At 37.1% G+C, this 23,465-nt stretch overlaps 4 protein-coding genes and 1 long non-coding RNA gene across 8 annotated transcripts; 1 reads left to right on the top strand and 4 right to left on the bottom strand.

Moving 5' to 3' along the window:
• Positions 1-3,463: 3,463 nt before the first annotated feature.
• On the bottom strand, positions 3,464-5,219 carry LOC118433437. The gene is made up of 4 exons (XM_035845368.1): positions 4,808-5,219; positions 4,561-4,734; positions 4,245-4,470; positions 3,464-3,929 (listed from the first exon to the last, which is right to left on the bottom strand). Exons 1-4 carry the CDS (start codon positions 5,217-5,219, stop codon positions 3,617-3,619), a joined length of 1,125 nt encoding a protein of 374 aa, XP_035701261.1. The 3' UTR covers positions 3,464-3,616.
• A 2,945-nt stretch (positions 5,220-8,164) lies between these two features.
• On the top strand, positions 8,165-8,979 carry LOC118433449. The gene is made up of 3 exons (XR_004833377.1): positions 8,165-8,191; positions 8,245-8,587; positions 8,786-8,979. It is a non-coding gene; the product is annotated as an uncharacterized LOC118433449 (long non-coding RNA).
• A 3,310-nt stretch (positions 8,980-12,289) lies between these two features.
• Positions 12,290-13,398, bottom strand: LOC118433444 (fibroblast growth factor receptor-like). Its single transcript, XM_035845373.1, has 5 exons — positions 13,296-13,398; positions 13,118-13,223; positions 12,935-13,057; positions 12,659-12,870; positions 12,290-12,589 (listed from the first exon to the last, which is right to left on the bottom strand). The coding sequence occupies exons 2-5, from the start codon at positions 13,139-13,141 to the stop codon at positions 12,496-12,498; spliced, it is 453 nt and encodes a 150-aa protein (XP_035701266.1). The 5' UTR covers positions 13,142-13,223; positions 13,296-13,398; the 3' UTR covers positions 12,290-12,495.
• Positions 13,399-13,461: 63 nt separating this feature from the next.
• On the bottom strand, positions 13,462-15,931 carry LOC118433438. The gene is made up of 9 exons (XM_035845369.1): positions 15,791-15,931; positions 15,558-15,723; positions 15,178-15,477; positions 14,932-15,092; positions 14,678-14,861; positions 14,421-14,594; positions 14,130-14,330; positions 13,803-14,060; positions 13,462-13,737 (listed from the first exon to the last, which is right to left on the bottom strand). The coding sequence occupies exons 1-9, from the start codon at positions 15,929-15,931 to the stop codon at positions 13,529-13,531; spliced, it is 1,794 nt and encodes a 597-aa protein (XP_035701262.1). The 3' UTR covers positions 13,462-13,528.
• Positions 15,932-16,259: 328 nt separating this feature from the next.
• On the bottom strand, positions 16,260-22,432 carry LOC118433446. Of its 4 annotated transcripts, XM_035845378.1 has the most exons (13): positions 22,166-22,432; positions 21,880-22,090; positions 21,427-21,804; positions 21,232-21,353; positions 18,540-18,686; positions 18,326-18,472; positions 18,198-18,233; positions 17,971-18,116; positions 17,650-17,912; positions 17,350-17,537; positions 17,110-17,269; positions 16,820-17,049; positions 16,261-16,738 (listed from the first exon to the last, which is right to left on the bottom strand). In XM_035845378.1, the coding sequence occupies exons 3-13, from the start codon at positions 21,494-21,496 to the stop codon at positions 16,421-16,423; spliced, it is 1,827 nt and encodes a 608-aa protein (XP_035701271.1). In that variant the 5' UTR covers positions 21,497-21,804; positions 21,880-22,090; positions 22,166-22,432; the 3' UTR covers positions 16,261-16,420. The 4 variants fall into 4 exon arrangements, with proteins under 4 accessions (XP_035701273.1, XP_035701272.1, XP_035701271.1 ...); XM_035845380.1 differs by having other exon boundaries at positions 16,260-16,738; positions 17,416-17,537; positions 21,427-22,090; XM_035845379.1 differs by having other exon boundaries at positions 16,260-16,738; positions 17,143-17,269; positions 21,427-22,090.
• Between the last annotated feature and the right edge of the window lie 1,033 nt (positions 22,433-23,465).

Consider the following 23,465-nt stretch of genomic DNA (forward strand, 5'->3'; position numbering starts at 1 on the left):
CAGTTTTAGGCAAGATTACAACTTCTCCGTAGGCGTATTAATATTTATTGCGGATTTTATGTAGAACCCATTTAAGAACTTCTCAACTAACATCCATTGGAGAAGGTTCTATGATAATCAGTGCCAAGTTAAAGAAATAAATAGCTGCTGTGAATGCAATTGTTTGTTAATGTATGTATGTACGTATGTATGTATGTTTATTCTTCCTTTTTCACGGCCTCTCCGGGCCCATAAAGGAGCAATTTTACAGAGTCAGTAAATGGTTATATAAAAAATAACAATAAAAATATGAGTAAGAGGAATTTGACATTCATAAAACAATGAGTTCGGTTACATATTCATACATAGAAGATTAATCATTTTACATAGGAGTGAGATGAAGAAAATAATAATAATAATTGCGTCGCATGTAGCGGAGTCAGTGAAGAATCCAGGCCAGAGCTGATTGCAGTAAAACGAATGTGGGTGAGGGGCGACGAAACTGTATAATGTAGTTGAGGGTGGGGGATAGAAGAATGTAGATCAGATGTCAGCATCCGGTCGTAGGTGTGTCGTGTAGAATGGAAGGAGAAGATGCGAGGTGAGGAGATGGATACTGTGCTCTAACAATCCTTGCCTGCTGACAAGGGGAGAAGAGCAAAGTCCACGCCACGTATGATGATGCGAGGAATGTCAAATTACGCCACCTCCGTCGAACGTCATATGCGCCACACCTGGCGGAATGGGTAGCAGCAGCCTCCACGGCGTCCCGCTTGAGACACTGGTCGCCGGAAGTACAGTCCCCCCAGGCGTCCCTTGGGTGGACAATGATGATGATGGCTGGAAGAGCGGCCTCTGTCCCAGCCCCCATCTCGGAGTCGAAACAAAGTAGGGTGTGGTGATGAAACAGAAAAACTTCGGTCTGGTGTATGAGAACGCGGTTCGGATTTGATAAGACGTGCACTCAAGTTTCTGCCCCCCTCAGAACGATGAGATGACTGTCCCGTAGTTTTGAAACAACGATTTAATGTTTCGTTGAGATTTGCAGCAAGTTGTTCAGCGAACTTGTTGAAATTGTCGATGTAGAGTGTACGCAAATTTTCACACAATTGGTTCAGCTCCATTTCGTAGTTGAAAGAAAACTTGTGTGTCAAATTGTGTAGTCGTAACTTAGAGTTGATTGAAATGCAGAGAGAGAGACCCAACCACTCTCCTCCGTGTCTCAAACCGAACTATTGTTTGTTAATTGGTAGCTGCTATTATCGTCGTCGTCATTATTTCCTCACTCACATTCAGACAAACTTTTCTGTGAATTATATCGATAGTCTGGTAGATTTTCGTGATATTCAACAACAAGGACGGGCTTTACTCTAGTAATTAATACATGTTAGATATATCCGTCGGTTAATTTGATTAATTTAATCCTGAGCATTTTAAATTAACATTTGAATGCATGTCTGGTATTATTTTTTGGGGGCCCGAATTTCATGAACAAAGTGGAGAATGCATGCTAATCCGAGAAAACGCCACCACAACCAAACCCTGGTTCACACCATATTGTTTTTGAGCCTTTAGCGTTGTCTGAAATAATTTAATTTAAACTGAGAAGTTTAGAATTCTTCATAATGGTTCATTAATTCAAATTAGGTACGTTCATAATTAAAAATATCTAACCGAAAAATTAAAGTTGGAAAAGCCGTTGCCGACTATTTTTGTTAATTTTTGCATTTTTTCTATCTTGACTGGCTATTAAAATTTTTAAATGCAATGATTATATTTATGATAATAAATACGATGTATCTACACTACATACAAAATATCCGGTGTTTTTCGACACCCTTCCTTGGTTCCATACCATCGAACCAATAACGTGGGTAAAGTTGGTTCTATACCGGACAGCTGACTTTTCTCCACTTTCTCCAGTAGTTGCATTCATATCTGTTCACGTTCATTCAAATAGAGTGAAATGAATAATGAATGGGTGAATTATTCATTCGATGAATGAAGCATAAATGAATAATTCCAAATTTCAGAATGAATGCGTGGATTTTTTATTCATTCATATTTCCCCCTATGTTAAATACATGGGGTGAATAAAGAATGAATGAATAATTCATTACTATGAATGTATATTAAATGAATAGTGAAAATGAATTTCGAAATGAATGAATTTCGAATGAACAAAAAAAATTTGAACAGGTATGGTTGCATTCACAGTTTACACCAACCATGTCCACAATTTGGAAAGGGAATGAAAGAAGTAAATATCGGTGAGTAAGACTTACATGCACTCTACATATTTCTCTCTGTAGTAATTTTACTGAAATTTCACTGCTGCTATGGTCTGTACATTTAAACGAGAGACATTTACTTTTTGGAAACTGCCATTCTTTAAATTTTCCTGCAATAGAATTCCTCCTAAAACTTTCAATTATAACACTGGGGTTAAATTGTTCTGACAATTGTATAAATAAATTTAAAGTGCTGAAATATTTTAAAAATATTTGTATGTAATCATAAATAGATTTTAAAAAGTCCAAAATCTTTTTTCTTAATCAAGCCATGGTCCAGCAATTGAAACCAGGGAAGTTGGGGAAATTTTTAAACATTTCTTTTTCGCGCCTCTTCAAATCTTATTTTATCGAGGCGTCCTCCTTTTTCTGATATTCCTCGTCTACCTCCACTACAAATGCTACCAACAATGCCGCACCGGAGGAAATAATAGAATTCCCGCAGTACCATCAGACTCCCCAAATACGATCCCTCTCACCAGGACGGTCGTTGTATCACGAAGTACAAACTATCTCCCCAGCTGTCCCCCCTTAAGTGAGTTATCCATCCAGGACGACACACGACCAACTGCTGAAGAATCGGTGGAACGTAATCATTCCGGAAATACTCCCCCACCATCGTATAACGAGTGTGTCACTTGAGTCTGCAAATTTAATTAAACAACTGTAATTTTTATTAAAAACTTGATGATTCTAATTCTTTAATCGGAAATAAGTAATTAATTACTGCATCCATCCATTTTTTCCAACAATAACAATCGTGGTAATTTACAAACATATATGTAATACAACTCAACAGTCCCGTCGTGTGTTCATTAGTACCAGAAATAGTAATAATTATTTGAATGGCTTAAGTTGTCTTTGCACTATATGTTTGTAAAGTGAACCAATTACATATTTTTCAATAAACCGATGTACCCTTTACCAGGAATAGATGCTTTGTCCCGTCGGTTTACGTTATTTATGGTTTTACATCTTCATGCACCAGCAATATTCAAATAAGAAGTGTTACACAAATCTGTGTATGTAAATTGTGATACAGTGCAAAATTACTAACAAAATATCCAAATAATAAAACTAAATAAAACGTTCCCTCGTCAAATACAGTATTTGAAATACTTAATTATTTATTTAAGTATTTACATATGTGAGCACCACAAATATATTTATTTTAGCATACAAATAACAAAGTTTTTAAATTAGGCGATCTTACTGCTGGACACAACATTTTAAATAATCTCAAATCCATTCACTCCTGAGTACGCTATCCAGTTCTCAAATATTTTTTTGAGAATCTGAATAATTCTGAATAATGGACAGTTGGCGACGATCAAAGCCCCAATTATTTATGCCTCCATTGCTGTCTGTAATAACTTGGCTTTCACACAGGAACCCAGGTGACGCTCGAACTCAGCACGAGGGATGGACACGTGGCAGCCAAGACATGCCCGTTTTTCACACTGAATTAGGTGGTCCGCTAAATGCTCGTTTTTCTTAAAAGATTGTCCACAGAGGGAATTTATGCATTTAAAGGGATAGTCCTTCAGGGTAATGGTAAGCCCTAATTCAATCTTATATTCTGATGCCCCCTTCTTCGCCTTTGATCGTCTCTCCCTCCTCCGGTATTTCTTATTTTCGCAGATACGCAAACGAATATGGCTGTGGAATAGAAATAATATTTGGTAATTCATAATTAAGTTACCACTTGGATTTTAAGTCACTTAACAATTTAGTCTAAATCGCAATGATAAATTCTGTCATCGTTCCAACTACTAACTCAGAAATAGTTACTTTCAAAATTACTGCATTTGTTTGGGAAATAATGAAAAATAAATAGTGAAATGCATTCTTTTCGTTTGCATTCTTTTAGTTGGCAGTAAAAATCGATTAATAAGTTCATCATTGAAATTTAGCCTCCATTATGACTTTAAGAACCATCATCCATAATGAGTAATTATTAACGTAATTATTTACCGTTCGAGATGCCCTGGTGATTTGAACAAGTTATTGCAACCCGCACACTGACGACGCATCTTTTTAGGGTGTTCGTTCCTTTTGACCTTCGAAGCGCATACAACTGTTGGCAGCGGGATTGGCAACTTGTGGTTTGATTTTTTCTGCCGTGGTTCATCACAAGGTTTTTTAGGGGCTTGATTTTCGCAACGAACGCTCCGCCTGGCAAGTTTGGGAATCGGATCAACTGTTGGGTTACAGATATACGTAAATAGTGATACCTATATTATGTAGCGTATTTTTCAAAGTTATTGCATTATAAAAATTCGAGTTTTACCTTCCTCATCCATTTTCTCAGTGTTGGTCGATTTTCCAGAAACGCCTTTATCCCTATTGGTACAAATCTGGTCGGCGGATGCAGTTGTCTCACAGTTTAGGTCATCAACCAAATTCACCTCTAATTTCTTAAAATATCCAAAAGACGACGACACGTCCACTATTTGACCATCCCCTTTATAAACAATGGCATCAAGATAATTCAATTAACATCAAGTTAATAAATTATCCTTGTAAAAAACTCCTACCTTCGACAATTTCGCGTTGTTCCATCGTATTTCTAACTTTTCTAACGATACCGTCAATTTCCCGAATCACGGCCTCCATTTGCTTATGCAGCTGCCAAACTGCATCCATCGCTGTGTGGCAATTTGTACAGGTCGTGTCACTCTGGGCGTCGAAAGTCAAGGGATGAACTTCCATTAGTCGCATCTCTGAATTTACCACCAACAATTTTAACAGCTCGGCCCGTTCTTTCTCTAACTCCTGTCCTTGCCCAGAATTCTCAATTTGTGATTTCTCGCAGATGAAACAATTTTTCATAAAGGATCTCTGGGGGAACGGTGAAGGTCCTTTATTAGTTTTGGTGTTATTGGGAAGCATTTCTTCTATTTTAGGGTCAATTATGAGACGGATGACAGGATATTTTTCGGATTCCATACTGCACTAGAACTGACAATTCAAGATCAATTAGCTGAAATAAAGTTGGAGCCTAAAATAGTACTAAACAAGAAATGCAATTGCCGTCCTCGTCGGCCCGGTGGAAGATTTGCTTGCAAAATCACTACCAATTAAATTTCAAACTTACCCGATTTATTGTCTATTTATGCAAAAACCAGGCGCTTCATAAATTTCCCTATTTAGACAGGAAGGGTGTCCAGTTGGAGAGAAGAAGTTGACGTGTGACCCAGTTCAGCGTCGGGAGAGGAATATGCCACCCTTTCTATTTTTGTGGCTACGATTCTTCTCCCCCCTCTTCCTTGCAGGACATGAGGTCGGTGGATACTTATTTTGTTCGCTCATGCCATCCTTTTTAAAACTCTCCTAAATATTTATTTTAAGAATAGTCACCCTTCCCCTGCAAAGTGAGCAAACGATACGATTTTTCCCTAGGCACATCTTTATATGTATACTTACTTTAAACGTTTCCGAACATTGTGTCGCATTTAAATATTTTAGAAGTGCAGTGACCTATTTATAAATATGGACCTTTTGAATATAAAGGTGAGCACCACCTTTTCAAGAAAAGTTGTGTTTAGTGAATATTATGATTTTCTTTAAAAGCGAATAATAAATATGTAGGGTCCTCGGTGAGACGAGATTAGATGGGAAATAAGTTAGGTGATATTTCACATGAGCCAGGAAATTGTGCGAGATGAGACGAACTCATATAAAATTTGTACATTCGTCCTATCTCGTCTCATTTACTTATAAATTAGTATTCAATTTTTTCGCATTCGTTGATACACGCAAAACTCACTTTTTACATGACAAAAATTACGCAGCAAATAAGTAGAGAGAGAAAGACAGCCATTTGGAAAATATGACACGATTTTATTTTACTTAATGAATCATTCAAATCAGGTCGTTACGAAGCGTGAGAACACAACAAAGTCCAATAAGAGCCCCGCACAACAATCATGAATAATATTTATCAATATTTTACCCAAAGCATAAACATGACGTGTTTACATTTCGTCGTATCTTCAGCCACAGTATGCACAGATCGACACCAAATATTCAAGTTGTTTGTATTTAAACAACTTTGAACTAGAGATGCGTAATTAATACTTTTCCTAAAATACGAGTCTTAATTAACAAGACACAACACATAATGTGCTCCACATTACGAAGTTATAATAATGATGAGTAATAAACAAATAACTGCGTTCAAGTTTGTGGTGCAGTGCATATCGATGCTCAACCTCCGTGGCCGCGGAAGGGAATATGGGGATAATAACATTAGAGGATGTAGGGGGCATCTTGACATTGAAGGGATAGGAAGTTTCAAAATTTCTGTGGGACACTGTCCCCATGCTTCCGCGGCCACTGCTCAAACTTGAGTAAAAGCAAAACTATCGAGATTCCTAAAGGTTCGTCGCTTGCTTGGATCGAATGATTTTTAGAGCGAAACTATCACCCGGAGCTTGTACTTGGCAAAGAGCTTCCGTGTGGGGCAAATGCGAATTCCAACAAGCTCTATCCCTATTTCATCAGGCAAATTACATGCACTCAATATTTTTTGGTTAGGCTTAGCATGCAACGATTTAAATACATTTATAAATTGAGATTCAATTTAATTATAACAAAGTACCTAATTGTCGTCATTACTTGTAATATTCTACATTTTATATATCTAAAAGTTGTCAAGATTATTACTTTCAATTAATTATTCCAAGATTATGTACGGCTTGTCAATAATAATTATATTTAATTATTGGCGTGTTTTTAAATTTTGTGAAAGATATCTCTGCTTATTTAAATCCAGCACGCATCCCGACAACTTGTCATCGTGAGTTTAACTTCGCTATAAGATAAGGCAACTAAATTAGCCATAACCTTAAAGCATGTGTCAAGTTATAAATACGGAAGTGCTACCAAGATGAGAAACAATGGGATAATATGTAATTGCCCAACTAACAATGCGAAGGCATGAAGTGATACACTCCAATCTTGATGGGACTAATTTTATTTTGTTCAGCATCAAAACGAAGCAGATCCGTATTTTTTATTTTCCCATAATGCGCACATTTAAGCGCGTGGCGGCAATTTCAAATCTTTTTCCAGCCAAAATTTCAAATTTTAAAATCGCTTTAACTTTTTCAATTTTGGCGCGAATTCAAAAAATTAAAAACATGTATGCTTAGAATTACTTCCTTTACAATATAAAAATTCAATTTCAAAATTTTTTGAAAATTCGAATTTTCACGGGATTTTCTATATTGCGAAATTCAAAAAATGGCTAAAACCTCGAATTTTCAAAAAATTTTGCAATTGAATTTTTAGATTGTAAAGGAAGTAATTCTAAGCGTACATGTTTTTAGTTTTTTGAATTCGCGCCAAAATTCAAAAAGTTACAGCGATTTTAAAATTTGAAATTTTGGCTGGAAAAAGATTTGAAATTGCCGCCACGCGCTTAAATGTGCGCATTATGGGAAAAGAAAAAATACGGGTCTACTTAGTTTTGATTGTGAACAAATTAAAATTAGTCGCATCAAGATAGGAGTGTATCACTTCATGCCTTCGCATTGTAAGTTGGACCAACTTATTAGTCTGTCTACACGTGCCTTCCGTAGAATGGAAACCAATTCCAAACAATGTCACAGGGTTACGAGTGGGAATTTACCACTGGGAATAATACACATGCAGAAATTTAGCCCTGTAAAAGTGTAAAATGCAAAAATCAACATTCATCACGGGAGACATGATTATTGATTATACATAAATTGATCAAAAATTTATTATCTTCCTCTTGTTCTGCCAATTCTTCCGGTTTTCAAACCGTTGAAAAATTCCCAAAACGAACCCTTACCAGATTTTTGTTTGGAAAACAATCCACCCGTGTTTTTCTGGTCCACATTTTTTGCCCTCATTAATACTCCCCCTGTCACGCGTCCATCACCACCAAATATGTAGGTAAGCCTAAAATCAAGTCAAATCGTCACCTAACCTTTTTTTCTTCTAGTCGGCAACATGCAGTATTTCGGAGTTTGCGCAATAGCCGTTCTTCTCGCATTGATCACAATGCCCAAACCTACCGTTGGAGCTGATGCGCGCAAGTTACAGAAAGGCGAAATAAAAGGTGATCTGAACAAGGCAAAGTGCCTATTTTATGGATCCCAGGCTACTATGAAATGCGGCAAGGCGCAATCTTTAGTCTGCACGCCCCCTACCACCAAAACTGAATTTGAATTTGGCGAAGCAACCTGCAAACTACCGGACGTGCCCAGTGCAGACATTTTTGAAGCATGCTGCGCCAAGCAGAGACCGTGGTTCGGTGGAAGGAAATAACAAAAGTTTGTATACAGGTATGTCTAAAAAATACCTTAATTGGCGCCAGTGTTTGATTGCCTAAGCTTTTTACACACAATTTCACAAGAAAATCTGACTATTTAACAAAATTTTCACGCTCTTCTTCGTATGCAAATACTACAGATTAAATATTAATTTGATATACAAATTTATAAAAATAGACTACTAATAGTGCGATTGTATTCTATTTGTAGACTTACATACATCTCAGCCGTCATTGTCTCTGGCGGGAGATTCAAACTCTTCAATATAGATCCTGCACACAATTTTCCCAAATTATACGACAGAGACGCAGTTATGTCCAAAATCATTTTATAATTATGTAATTAATTTTACAAAGCTTGTCAAATCTGAAATTATTAATAAGTACAATTCTCACTTCTGAGTAATGACCAAACTTTGACAATGTATCTTAAAGAATATTATTTTATGAGATTTTCTCATTTCTTCGAAGGAAACTTCTGACATTTCACTGATAACTATCACTGATAGTCTATCAGTAATAATATAAAAAATGCATATATTCATTTCACATTTCACAATTAATTTCCAGTACATATGATTAATATCTCAAAATTGCACCAATATTTTCAGTGCATGTTGTGACATTAGCTTTTGTTAAATTGACCATCTGAGAATTATAATTCTCAGAGATTATAGATGTACCTTACATATATGTAACGTACATCTATAACCTCTCTTTGTATTGCTTAAATCTTGGTTAATTTTCATATTCATTTCATAGAAGATTAGGTTTCCTTATTTTCTCCGCAACATTATTTCCGGGCTGATTTTTGTAAGATACGAATAAATAGTTTGCAATTTGTCATTTTATAAAATTTTATTCACTCATATTAATTGTAATTCAACATTAACTAAACCTCTGGGATTATGGAGAACGCCTTACAAATAAATTAATTCTTGACTTCTTACGTTAAAAGATGCCTAATAATAAATAGACATTTTAAATAAATTAGGAAAAATGTCCAAAAGCTTATCATAGTAAGTGGAAGACCGTCATTTAATAAAATAATTATCACCCTCCGCATTATTTATGGACATTGACGCCAAGTTCACAGTTCAGTCTTAACCTTCTTCTTCACCACGTTTTCCAAAATTTCTGTTATTCTCTTTATATTTCCCATCCATCTTCCATACAACTCTTTATACTGGTCCGTCAGAATGCTTTCCACTTCTCTCTTCTGTGAGATGGCCTTTCGCTGTAAAATCCATAAATTCTGATGTGAGCCGTACATGCGACGCTAAAAATATCACTGTAAACTTACAATTGTCGATATAGCGTCCACATTTTCGCCGGCCTTCCTCAAAAACACACCGGTCCCTGGCACGACGTTGAGTATTTGCTCAATCGTGTTCTCCTCGGACATGAAGTCTGCCAGTAATTCTTCCTCCTCAGAAAGCTCATCTCCCAACTCTTCCATCATGGTGGCATCTGTCTCCAACTATGACGAATAAACGAATACGCAAAATTTAAAATATTGTAAAATTCGTAAAAATCCTGCCATCATCATAACATTACCAGCACAAGATTCTTCAAGCCTTCAATCTTTGCATGAAATTCGACCAGTTTCTCCAAAACTTCCAACTTGACTGGCACTCCCTCCTTGACGTGCTTAAATCCCACCCGCAAATTCGCCCTGAATGTATGTTTCGTCCAAAGGTTGCACATCTCAACCAGTTTGTTCATGTCTTGAGTCGAGTTGGAAATTGAGTCCTCCATCTTCCCAGTTTTTACGGCGTCCTAAAAAATAATAATTATTATTATCCCAGCGCCCAACTAAATTACTCATATGTCCAATTATTCTCTCACATGAACCCTCTCCCCCAGCTCCTGATACTTCGTAAACTGCTCAATAGCCCGTGGCCCGAAGTTTCCGCTATTAAACGTGTCCAACTTAGCCGTTCCATCCAAGAGACCTGCAATAAACTCCTCTCCTCCTTCGCATGCCAAGGTCAGGTTTTCCACAAATTTAGCCTGTTCCTCGACCAACCATTCATAATTTTCCGCAGTCTGGATCAAATCTTCGATGAGATGTGAGCTCTATTAAAAATTGGTTAAATTAAGAATATTATTAATTCAAATTACGTATTTAACCATCTCGCGGTGAGATTCTCACCTCCTCCACAGATCTTACAGCCCTTTGGTAGACGTCCACTTGGAACTGGAACGACTCACTCAGCGCGCCCGTCTCCTCCAGTTCTTCCACACTGATCTGAATGTCCAGCCGGTCCAATATTATCTCCAAGTAGGCCAATTTCTCCGCCTCCCCTCCCACACTGGTCATGACCTCTTTGAAACGCTCCATCGCCTCGTCACGATCCCAGTCTTCCACATCGTCCACAAAATCTTCCGCTTCAAAGACGTCAAACACTTTTCCCACCCCGACCGGGTCGCAGAGGGCGGCTTGTAGGCTGCCGAGGTGGTGGATGGGACCGTGCAAACCCTTCACAAGCTTTTCGACATACTTTAAGCGCTCGATATCGGCATCCTCTCTCTCACAGAGGCAGGTTTTTAGAGACAGGCACAAAAGGACGAGTGATAAATACTTCACTCCCATTTTCAATAGAGAGAAATGAGTAGAAAATCATGGAAATTAAAACTTGTGACGAATTAAGTTTAGTAAAACTTTCTCTGTGAAATAAGTGAGTGAAAAACTGAGTCATGCTGCTCCAGCTGAAAGATAATCGAAGAGAATCAAAGCATCATATGTATATCCACACTCTACAAGCTGGAAGTAGGGTAGTGTGTTAGTACTGCAGCCGATTACAGTGATCGCGGAAGCCGTGCGGACAAATGGTGACATTGCAGGGGAAGCAAGGGTGGGGTGTGCTTAACATGGGCAGGTGATGGGGCCATTTCCCCCCTGCTTCCGCGGCCACTGTTAGATTGTACGTCTCTATGTCAAAAGACTGAACTACAAACAAATGGGTTGTGTAAGTACTGTACGTTGATCTTGCACAAGTTAGGAGAAGAAAATCTCCCAAATCTTTTAGTATTCGGTGGCCAAGTTTTTCCAATTTGTTGACAGATTTATACCCACGCTAGCAAGTCTGCATTCTCTTACCAGTCATTAAAATTGTAGAAGAGACCGTCATAGAGACGTCGAGTATGAATATGAGCTTAAGGCACCAATAACTAAAAGTACTTGTAAATTTCAAGGCTTGATCATCATGATGGAATTCAATTTTATAAATGACGTAAGAAATTTATACCACCAGGTTTTTTATTAACCCACTGAAACTGCCTACATATGTACACATAGCTGTTCAAATTTTTTTTGTTCATTCGAAATTCATTCATTTCGAAATTCATTTTCACTATTCATTTAATATTCATTCATATTAATGAATTATTCATTCATTCTATATTCACCCCATGTGTTTAACATAGGGGGAAATATGAATGAATAAAAAATCCGCTCATTCATTCTGAAATATGGAATTATTCATTTATGCTTCATTCATCCAATGAATAATTGACCATTCATTATTCATTTCGCTCTAATTGAATGAATGTGAACAGATATGTACATAAGTACATATTTATTTAATATCGACAAAATTTAAAATTTAAATAATTTTTGCATAAACCAACGAATAAAAATGATTTGTTTAAACTTCATTGACCCTTTGTTTAATTTAGTAACCAATAAAATCCTCATAATACCATATCGTACTCATCGCATATGTATATATGTCACGCACAACTGCCGTTGTCTAACTTATTAATCAATACTTTAGTTTATTGCTAATCTGTGAAGGCTTTGTTCCGTTAACAAACTGCAAATCCTCAATTTCTGTGCCGATTAAATTAACGGTTTGCAAATTAGTCCTATAATATATTTCATAAATATATGAATTTAATGGGGTGCCACAGAATCACCTAGTTCATAATGTTGATCATTGCGTCTACAATATCATAAAAGGCTGGTCGTTCACTTGGTTCGTTGTGCCAACACTGAAGCATCAAATTATACCTAAGACGACAAAAAAACATCCTTGCTTAATGAGCATTTGCTTAAAAATCAATCACATAATTAACTTACATCTTCATTGATGAATATTGTGGTTTTGATAAACGGAAATTTGTCTCTAGTAATTCCACAAATTCGGAAGTATACTGAATTCCCGAGTACGGAACTTGACCGAGTGAGAATATTTCCCAAAGTGTGATTGCAAATGACCAGACGTCGCTCTCCGTGGAAAAGGTCAAATCTCTCAGTGACTCCAGGGCCATCCACCTCCACGGTAGAGGTTCCTTGAAAGTAGGAAATCATATTCATTCTAACCATCTAATCACACAATTTTCTAAATGGACCTACCCTAGACTGCTTCACATACTCATATCGTTCGTAAAGTCTCCTCGAGAGGCCGAAATCAGACACTTTTGCTTTCAATGAAGAATCCAGGAGTACATTCCGTGCAGCCAAGTCACCATGAAATACCTGGAACAACAATTTAATTGCTGTATTGGCAGAACACTAAAAAAGCAAAATAAAAATTACCTTTCTTTCCGCAAGATAATTCATACCGGATGCAATCTCACTGCTCCAACGATACAAATCTTGTAAACTTATTTTACATCCGTGTCCCAGATTATTTTCGTAATCTCTAAGTAGCAAAACAGTACAAATATTTTTATCAGAGCGCTACACATTTTAGTGAAATTGATCAACTAGTTACCCATTCTGGGAAGGATCCTGTCCTTTAAGCGAAAACTGGGATCGGTTTTCCACCAAGTAATTTTGAAGTGGGCCATGCTCACAGTATTCCAAGAAGAGGTACAGCTCTCCTATTTAATCACAAATTAACTGTTGAAAACCCCCTCTTGATTTCGGCACCCCTTTAACCATATATTTAAGCCAGTACGATTCTTTAGTTCCTCAGTACAAGCACCAATCATGGCAAGGACATTGTCATGTTGTCCGATATAAATCATAACTTTCAGTTCGGAGAGAAGTTAGAAAAGAGGAATCTGAGTCTGGCTTGATCGTCTTGACAGCAATATCGATACAGCTGGGGACTCGCGTATTACCCCCTGTTTTTATGCGCGGGATATGTTTGCCATCTATCGTCCCGTGTAATACCAACCCGTAAGCTCCACTTCCTAACGGAGATTCCAACTCTATAAGAAACAAATTAAGCAAAATATTATGGCCTTTGGGATAACGATAAGCAAATTGAACCTACTGATGGACACATGTTTTAATGGAATTTCATAAGATTTATCGTATGGCTGGCTTTCCGCAGTTTGGCAAGGATTGGTCACATCCACCCCCGTCGGTTCGTATCCGTCGAAGAAATCTTTGATTAGTTTGTAGAATACGGCATCTACTGGGGGCCTCATACGCATCCAGATTCCGAATCCGATCAGAATTACGACCAGGATGACCATTGCAGAGGCGGACAGGATAATTCCCATCGGGCCTACGGATGGCAACTCGGTTCCTTTCCACGAAATGATTAAATATTAAATTAAACAAATTTAGGTCAATGTATAATACCTTTAACACCTACTTGCATTAACCCTTAAATTATCAAATCTCTGATCAGGAAAAACAATCCCAGCATTCTTGCCAGACCGCGCCCACTTTTCTGAATAAATGACGGAAATCCCACCACAAGTTGTTCCAATCACGTCCATACTGTTAATTGTGATTTTGCTGTGACGTTCCAAAAATGAGCCGACGCGGTGAATATCGTCAGAAATGATCCATGCTAACAATAAATAAGTCAAAGTAACGATTTTAAACGAGGTATTCTTGAATATATTGTCCAGTATTTGCCCATAATTCGCAATTGCCTCACATTTCTGGACAGCGGACTGAGTTCCATTATTGAAAAGTAATACCCAAATTCCACTCCCATAGAAATACATGTTAGAAGTTATACAACTAATGTGGATAAAATCTCCAATAAATATTGAGTATTTGGATAATTTTCCCACTTTTATGAATTCCTGCTCCTTATTGTTTGCATTCCCTGTATCGCAACACCAGCATTTTACTCACTAGTACTAATAATACTAGATAATATGTAGGTTGGTAAATACTTGGATTTCTTACCTAATTGGTTATTCACCGTCTCAGCAAATACTTCATAGTGAATTCCATCATTGTACACGTCTGGCGTCATGCATTGAAACGCCCCAGAGGTCCCGTTCGGAAGTGGGGAGTACACAAAGGAAGAATCTTCCAATTCTGACTCTGTTGGTAATTCGGGTATTCGGTGGTTACAAAAATTCCATTCCTACAAATGTTACCAAAAAATCCATTTTAGAATGCCTGAAAATCTGAAATAAGTAAAGTTACTCGGTCACATTGTATGGTAATTTAAGACAATTTTCTCTCATTGATAGTTCCACATGGTTTCCAGCTTCAATGTACAGGATACCAGTGAGTTCCTCCTCAACCGATGTTTTACACTCTGCCCTTTTATACGGCCCGTTAAATCTTATTCTTTCTCCTTTACCATCTTCCTCTGTAAAAATTTATTCAGTAAAGCCATTATTCACATATTTGAACTGGTCTTACAGTACATATTTAAAAGAACCGCTCGAAATTACCGCTCGAAATGGTATAGTTCCAACTCCAATAAACATGTGTCCCATTGCTGGCCTCATCGAGACACGTGACTTTTCCAATTTGGCCATCCGCGTCTGCCCCATCATCCAGCGTGACTTGTACCGCCTTTGTGTATTTGAAACCCATGCCGATATAGTAGTCGACAAATCCCGCCTTAGTGTCTTCCAAGTATGTTGGGAGGGAATCTTCCTTCTCGAATCGAACCGGGATTCGAGAAATGCAGTAAAATATGTTCAAGTTTTTGTAGACGATGTCCTCTCTATCAGGCCAATATACGGTGGCTACTTGGCGGGAATAAATCAAGATTTAAATTATACGTTCTGTCGCCTCGTACTTTGATAAGTATATACATTTCTGAGACCTGGATATGCTGGAATTCGAATAAAAATCGTCGAATTCTGAGAATTGTTTGTTTTATTTTGCGCAACACATTTGAAACTTCGGGGAAGATCCGTTTCATACAAATTAACCGTGATGGAGACAGCAGACTTTCGAACAAAGTCCGTTTCCTGAATCCAATTTGTATACTGAATAAATAAGTTTAGAAATATTAAACTTAAAATTTGTAAATATTTTTGTAATTCAGTATCGGACCGTTCTTCCTTTTGAGAATAGGGAAAACTCCGAATCGGGTGAATTTTCAGCGCACGGTAACTCATAAGGGTATCGCTTATCGTCATATCGGTGATTTTTTATGAGGATAAGCAACCAATTTAAATCGTACGTTATTCGCATTTCATCCGGTAGGGTGAGCAAGGATAAGCCTGGTTTAGTATACGTACACTCTTAAAAATTTTCGCTTCGAATGGAGTAAAATGTCACTCCAATAGGTAGTCAAAGTGCTTCGACGCTGCCCGGAGTAATGCGTGTAGCAACTAGTCTGGAGTAAGCTCCACTCAGAGTTGTAGCATGCTCCAAATTATGCATAGGGCTTGAACGATACATAGTAAGATTTTACTCGATATGATGCAATTCTGCCCGATTCTAAGTAAAAGTGAACACGATTTTGAGTATATGGCTTACTCTGTCCGGGGCTCGCCTTACTAATTTAGAAGTTCAGTTAAAAACGGGGAAAAATATATTTATTTGTGTGAGTGCGATTTATTATTTCACAACTATTAAGTTTTACAATTCAATTACTTTCATAGGTAGGTTAAAAATAATATTACAGTGTAGCAAAAAATGTTTGAAATATTATTAACAGTAAAACAAGCTTTGAAACAGTTAAATATTCTGCATAATTTGTCCAATCAACGCCTGTACAACGGGTGGAAGATTTGATTGGCAAGGTTTACCAAATACACCGTGATAAATAAATAACCAATGGTTAAACGATTCAACTGGAAACGGAAGTGGCAACACGGTGAAAATCTTAGTCAATGAGTCAAAGGCTTTCAAAAATTTTGAACCGCATGGAATGGCAACCTTATGAATGATGATAAAAAATGAATCAAACTGCAGATCGGCCATAGTCCCCAGGGCAAGTAAAAACGGAGCTTGGTGTGTGTTCATCTTAAGAATTTCGGCTACATGAGTATTTTTCTGGCAAAAAGAAGATTGCATATTAATTAGAATGAGATTATACATAATTGCCCTAAGATTATAGTACAAACGATAACGCACCGGTTTTACAACAAACATGCTTTTGTATACGTCCAAGTCCGACGCTTTCAGAATCGACATGGTTTTCTTGGGGGGACGACCAGCGGCTTTTGCCTTACGTTTTCCTCTCGTAGTCACCATAGGCAGTTCTCCATCGTCAAACTGGTCCTCCAAGTTGTCGGATGCGGCCCGTCGGCCACACGATGGAAGCACAAACGGCAATACGCAATAAGCCAGTATTGTAACGTCATCTAAGGAACAAAAAAATACATAACTTTGAGTTAAAAATAATTATTTCGTAAATAAAGTACCGGAGGACAGGTCATAACGACTCTTCATCACACCGAATTTTTTCAAGTAGTCGATTCCACTCTCTTCTGCATATTCCAGGATTTTTCGAGATACCCTTGGCCACCGGTCGTACATCACGAAGGCCAGTGCAGGATGACGGCAATCGAAATCTTGAGTTATCTATATATGTATATATTTTGATAAAGTAATCCTGTTAAGTTAACTCTTGCGTACTTTCATATAACATAATTTGTACATACCATCCCCTCTGTATCGAAAAGTCGAGGCATGGATACTACTAAATTATCCAGAATATCTACATTTACCGCGTTAAGTCGGCGTATCACTGTGCGACGTTGAAAAACGGTATTTTTCATTGCCGAGTCAACATCAGTTCCAAAATTCTGGCGAATATACTCCAGAATTCCTTCCTCCGGATCTGGATCATCTATATATTAACAGGGTATTACAATGACAGCAAAATTTGCAGAGTGTTTTGGCTACCAAATGGGCGAGAAGTCAAGTGGTCATTAAAGGTTATAAAGGTTAAAAAATCTCACCATCCTCGTCATCAGATATCCAATTCAAAACGGGCAAATCCAATTCGTTACACTTTGTAGCTGAAGTAGACAGAAGTTTTTTATCGGAGATTTTTTTTCGCTGATTTTTAAGCCTTTCCTCCAAAAATCCGCTCGCCGGGGAGCCATCGCTGCTACCCATGAACCACATCTGGTAACCGAGATGCTTGCGTCTGGGGTCCCCTAGGGCTGGATATTTTCCGACAAGATCTTTTGCCATTTGGTCCATTGCTTGCTTACTTGGGCTATAAACGGCGACTAATTGAATCAAATAAAATCTTTTATTGTTTGCCTGTAACGTACCATGTTCCAAGATTTTCAATGATAGCATCCACCAGTACTGCGGCGATGGTCTGACGGTCATCCTTAACCACCATTTTCTTGGCTGGGATCTTCTGAAATAGTATATGCTTCACTGCATCATTTTTTCGCAAAACCGCATCAATATCCTGCAAATATTACCCCCATTAAAAAATTGTATACGAAAAGCTTAGCAACCCAGAAACTTGCAACACTTGTCGAAGACTTACGAAATTATAAAATCGATGTTCATGTATGGGAGCGCTCTGAAATTGACGAAGCCAGATAATCGTATTGAGCACACAAAAAATATGGAAGAGAACAATGTACTTAAAATATTTAATTTAGTATTTATAACCGGGCTGGATTCCACTGGTCTTGTGAATGAGGAACCAGAAGTGGTGGCCAATTCTATGGAATCTGAAGTTGATGCAGTGGAATTTTGGCTTAACGGTTCGTTCTCTCTGATTACTTCAAGAAAAATCGTTTGACTTGAAGGTAGTTGCTAAATATAAAATAATACAAATTAATAAACTGAGCAGCTAGAAAATTTGGTTATTTTTCATTCGTACCTGATGAGTAATAGAAGATGATGGGGAGGATAATTCTGCCCTTTTGGATAGCAGAATGTCGGTTGGTAATCTTAGTCCTCGTTCAAGAAGTTCTCGGTTGCTTATCAATGAGGAAGTGAACAAACTTTGATTGTCGTCTTCGACGCGCTTGTCACAAAATAAATTATTATATTATATCAAAGTACTTAAAATTTATGTTAATTTAGTGGATTAGTTCGGTATTCATTTACGTCAGACCTTGGTAATAAAAATAAATTGAATTACTCAAACTAATTTAAATGGAACACTAATATATTCGTTGACATCATTGTCAAAAAACGAATGCATTGTGTATAAGGGCTGGTAATGCTTAATTGCATGCAGATCTACTAATCGAATTTTATTCGACTTACAAATTTGGTAGGCTGACAAATGTGTCACAAGCTTGCTAGAAAATTCGGTTACTATGAAAGTACAATCGTCGTCCTCTAATAAAATTCCTTCAATTTTCCCGAACTCTGGGAAAAGCGTGCAATATTTCAATATTACAAAACCTCCTACTCTAAATTCAGAATTATTGGATTCAACAAGATTTGATATTTTGATTATAGGATTTTCTTGGAAATGGAAATGATCAGCCACAAGCTCAGCATGCACAAAGTCATTCAACTGAATAAATTCGTATTTAGGGACTACGAATGTGCACGGTGAAAATACATTTTTTGAGATTAAAGAAAAACATCGCCCAAGCTGATGCCTATAAGCCAATGTTTTGGGTATATTCTTAAAATTGCACACCGTATGCGCTGTAGTTTTGAATACTTTGTGTCGAGCTTCGTAAGTCATGCTCCAGTACTGCCTTAGAGAACCGATTTGAACAATTGAACCTGAATAATGAAGAAGATGATGATGTTTAGGTTTCAGTTTTCGTTTGAATAATTCTTGATAATTACAACAGAATTCAGAAATAAGAGAGTCCAAGTAAATAAGGCCACCCTTCGTAATAATGTGCGAAAGAATTATGTCACAAATTTCTCGTAATAGCAAAAATAGTTTCCATACAGGATCATCGTGTGGCATTAAATCGCCAAGTATTAACGGTAAAGAGACGAGCAAACACAAATTTTGAGAAGCATTTTGTCCTGACTTTGTGTCACCCTTTAGCACTGAGGCTTTAATTTGAGACGGTTTACTTCTACGGAAGTGCCGTCCATAATCAAAGGATTCAATTCGATAATTCAGCTTATCCAAATTGAAACGCTTGTTTTTAATTCCTAAACTGATCATTAAATTGAGTAAATCAGGAACTACCCCTTCCAGTAGGTCGTGCATAATATCGAACACGAACACTTTCGTTACGTGGTGATATGGAAGTGAATTTATCACGGATTCAAAATTTATACCAGTAGCAGAAAGATTTCTAAATTCAACATCCTGATTATAATTCTCAATTGATCGCAATACTCCGGGGTTTTCGGTCACAGCGGTTTGACAATCATGCTTATGCATTTTACAACGCCTGCATGGATAATTGGCATTAAATCCCTCGGAAAAACCTAATATGGTGTGCAATCCTAAATTGTCACCCGATATTTGGGACAATGCAACTTTGATATTAATAGTTTTGCCATTGTGATTGAAATTTATCCCAGTTTCCCAAAGAAATAAAAGCTCTTTGACAATGATATTCATAACCGAGTTTGGAGATAATATCTTTAAATCCTCACTTTTAAGGGAACAGAGCAATATTATGTTTTCAATTGAACTATTATAATGACAAGGCATATCTTGGATTGAATAGTAAAAGTTTGCCAACTTATGTTTCCCATTTTTGGACCCCAAAGGATTAGCAACCTCAGCCTCGTCAAAGTATATATTTATAAAAATTACCTGAGATGGAAAGTTGGAATCGCGAAAAAACTTTCCATCTCGAAATGATGAAAATTTTCTCCCTGAATATGACTGTTGTTTGTCAAGTATGTCGTAAAAGCCTGGTTTCTGTAATAATTGGAAAATTGAGTCACGTATTGAAACATTGAAGCTTAATTGGTCTGTAAACTTGTCGCTGGTTCCCAATTTTTAATGGAAAATGTAAATCTGTGTCCAAAACTATTTCTCGAGCAGGAATAAACAAATTTCCGTCAATTAAAAGCTTGTCTAACTTGTGTTTACTATCAAACGAAGAGAACACGTGAGCTAAGTTTTTAATTTGTTCAAGCTTAAATAACTTTTCACTTAATGTTTCGTTACTTTTTAATATTATAATGGATCTGCAAACAGCCTCTCCTAAGATCATTACGGTAAACTCCTTAATTAAAGTTAAAATCTCGTCTTTTGTGCTCATTGGGACCTTTCCTGAACGCAAAATTCCTGCAATCAATTTGAAAATTAATTCACGAAGTTCTTTGTTAATATCATTGTCGCAATCTTTTGTGAAACTTCGGTCAAGAAAATCTGCGTGAACTACTTTCATATTTTCAATTGGTGGATTTCTTTCCTCGTAATTTTCAGGGAGAAAATTTTCACTCAATAGCAACTTATGGAACTTGAAAGCATTTTTTAAATGGCTGATGTATGGCTTTCTTTGATATAAGCCACCACAATGAACACACCTATGTGAATCGGCTCCCAGTAATTTATGATCATTTTTTAAGTGATCAGAATACAATTTTAAAAGTTTAAATCTCTTTTCACAAACAAAACAAACATATACCGAATCAGACTGCAACTTATTTATTCCATTCCATATCAGAATCCGATCACCAAGGACTGGAACGACGTGGATGAGGTCATCTTTTTGAAGGTGTTGTAAAGAATCGTCGGTTAGATTGTTGTCTGTTAAAAAAACGTGCAAAACTAAGAGTTTTAACTTTAAAAAATGTAGAATGGAATTTAAAATAGATCTTACCTTTAAACAACTGACAGTATTTTCCAAGATTAAGTTGAGTTAACAATCTTTGAATCTCCGCATCACACATTTTGGAATTTTAAAAATAGGAATGTAAATTCCGGAATAAATGAGGGAAATGTGTAAATCTGGAATAGACTAATAAAGTCCAAAGTGCAAATCAAGAAGGGCGGGTGAATTGCGGTAGGCTTACTCGCAATGAAGTTCTACTAACTTTAATGGGGGTAGATGTGGACTCATTTTTAAGTTATTGCCAAGTATGGTTTTTTCAGAGTTAGAAGGATCGCTTACTAGATTTAGAGCAACTGAACTTACTCTTAAAATACCTTCTTATTCTCGGTTTAGGGTTACATTCATTTTTACTTTTCGAGAAGTACGCTACATTTTTGAGAGTGTATGTCAAATTAAAGGCGAGAGAATTAATAGGTTTTATGATTATAATTTAAAAAATACCTGACAGTAGAGTAATTTTCCGTTGTAAACCCTGCTGTTTGTACGGATTTAAATCCAGTTTGGGCTTTACGATGCAAAAATACTGGCCAGATATTTCATTCTCAATTTTTGAAAATATTAGCGAACTATAAAAACATGCTCCCTTGAACCCTCTGTCGCCATCGTACTCCTCAAATGTCATTGACCGCTCCGATTTCACCAACGTGTTCCCCTAGTAGACAAAATTTATATTTCCAATTAGTGTCATTGCATTAAAATAACATGAAATAATAAATTTAAATCTTACAATGGATCCTTTAAACCTCCAGTCGACGGGTTGATTACTTGTGCAATTAATGACAAAATTCCCACTTTTCCTCACATTTCGAACGGCATAGGTCTCACTTTCTGACTCCACTTTCTCCACGTAATCCATCGGTATCTGTAATTTTGGAGCCGAGTGGTTCGCTGGAATTTGGACTTCACTCTCGATCCAGCAAACAAAACGATACTCGCATGAATAATTGAGATTCGTTTTGGCAACATCTTTTCTGTTAACCAGATTTATGTTAACTACGAAATCTGATTAAATAATGATGAGTTTCGTCAGGAAAATCGGTTCTAAATACTGTTATTAGAAATTCCAGAAAACAGGAGTATGGTCGAGTTGGCGGTTGCGGTTTTACATAAGAATATTGAACGGGAATTACCCTGATGGTAAAAATGATGAGATAAGCATCTATTGTCACAAATAAGAAATCAGACCTATTATTACGTACATATAAAAAACCGCAACTGCCACAGACAACTGTAAACATTTTGCATATTTGACTCGATCTTATGCTGTTTTAATATTTTCCTTGCTTTTCATAGATACAGAGACTATGACGTAACCAAGAATTACGTTTCATGCCGAGCCTTTTCCTGGATATGTTTCACACTTACATAAATAATTTAATATTTTTTAATATGTTACAATTATTAATAAATTATACATAGATGAGCTTCGCACGAATGTTACGTATACAGGGTATGCCCTACTTGAACTAACTTACTACACACGATCAGGTGAACCAAGAAGTGACCTCATCAAATTTGTATTGTGATAAAGTTTTTTAACCATGCAAAGATATTGGATGCGCACACTTCATGGTTGACTTACTCAACTTGCGTACAGTGTGGTCCACTTTGATTAGACCCCCCTAAAAAAATACTACCGGCGTGCGGTTTTTCATCAATCACTCCTGATTGTGAGTTTTTTTCGACCAAATTTTTTTTTCATAATGACCCCTGATAATACCTCGTCAAGAACTAAAAATCGCATCGGAGTACAAACGTTCGTTGCTTAATGGCAATGCGTCAAAGTTGTTGCATGAAATACGCACCTCGCCTCAGTGCTTCTACACATGCAAGCCCACACCTAGGGGCGTCTAAATGACGCAAACCGGAAGTCTCTAACGGTAACGTGTGGCATTTGGCAGGTATCTTAAGATTTATTTTCACCCCTTTTTCAGGCAGTTTCAGTATTTCGCAATTTTCTCGGTCTTCCTTTCAAGTTATCGGTTCAGAGCTGCTTATACACTTTCAAGTCCACACCGAGGGGCGTA

This window comes from Folsomia candida, unplaced genomic scaffold (genome assembly GCF_002217175.1).
Source record: "Folsomia candida strain VU population unplaced genomic scaffold, ASM221717v1 Fcan01_Sc052, whole genome shotgun sequence".
NCBI lineage: Eukaryota > Metazoa > Arthropoda > Collembola > Entomobryomorpha > Isotomidae > Folsomia > Folsomia candida.

Excerpts from the sequence above, each read along its gene's own strand:
- LOC118433444 (XM_035845373.1), bottom strand. The coding sequence starts at position 13,141 with ATGAATTATCTTGCGGAAAGAAAG. Across the intron at positions 13,058-13,117 it reads ATTATCTTGCGGAAAGAAAG|GTATTTCATGGTGACTTGGC; the intron begins GTAATTTTTATT and ends TTGTTGTTCCAG. Across the intron at positions 12,871-12,934 it reads AGTATGTGAAGCAGTCTAGG|GAACCTCTACCGTGGAGGTG; the intron begins GTAGGTCCATTT and ends CCTACTTTCAAG.
- LOC118433437 (XM_035845368.1), bottom strand. The coding sequence starts at position 5,219 with ATGGAATCCGAAAAATATCCTGTCATCCGTCTCATAATTGACCCTAAA. Across the intron at positions 4,471-4,560 it reads TGAGAAAATGGATGAGGAAG|TTGATCCGATTCCCAAACTT; the intron begins GTAAAACTCGAA and ends GTAACCCAACAG. Across the intron at positions 3,930-4,244 it reads TCACCAGGGCATCTCGAACG|CCATATTCGTTTGCGTATCT; the intron begins GTAAATAATTAC and ends TCTATTCCACAG.
- LOC118433438 (XM_035845369.1), bottom strand. The coding sequence starts at position 15,931 with ATGCGAATAACGTACGATTTAAATTGGTTGCTTATCCTCATAAAAAAT. Across the intron at positions 15,093-15,177 it reads GAACTATACCATTTCGAGCG|AGGAAGATGGTAAAGGAGAA; the intron begins GTAATTTCGAGC and ends AAATTTTTACAG. Across the intron at positions 14,061-14,129 it reads TAATTTAAGGGTTAATGCAA|GAACCGAGTTGCCATCCGTA; the intron begins GTAGGTGTTAAA and ends TTTCGTGGAAAG.
- LOC118433446 (XM_035845378.1), bottom strand. The coding sequence starts at position 21,496 with ATGTGTGATGCGGAGATTCAAAGATTGTTAACTCAACTTAATCTTGGA. Across the intron at positions 18,687-21,231 it reads ATAAGTTGCAGTCTGATTCG|CGCGTCGAAGACGACAATCA; the intron begins GTATATGTTTGT and ends TTTTGTGACAAG. Across the intron at positions 18,473-18,539 it reads CATCTTCTATTACTCATCAG|CAACTACCTTCAAGTCAAAC; the intron begins GTACGAATGAAA and ends TTTTATATTTAG.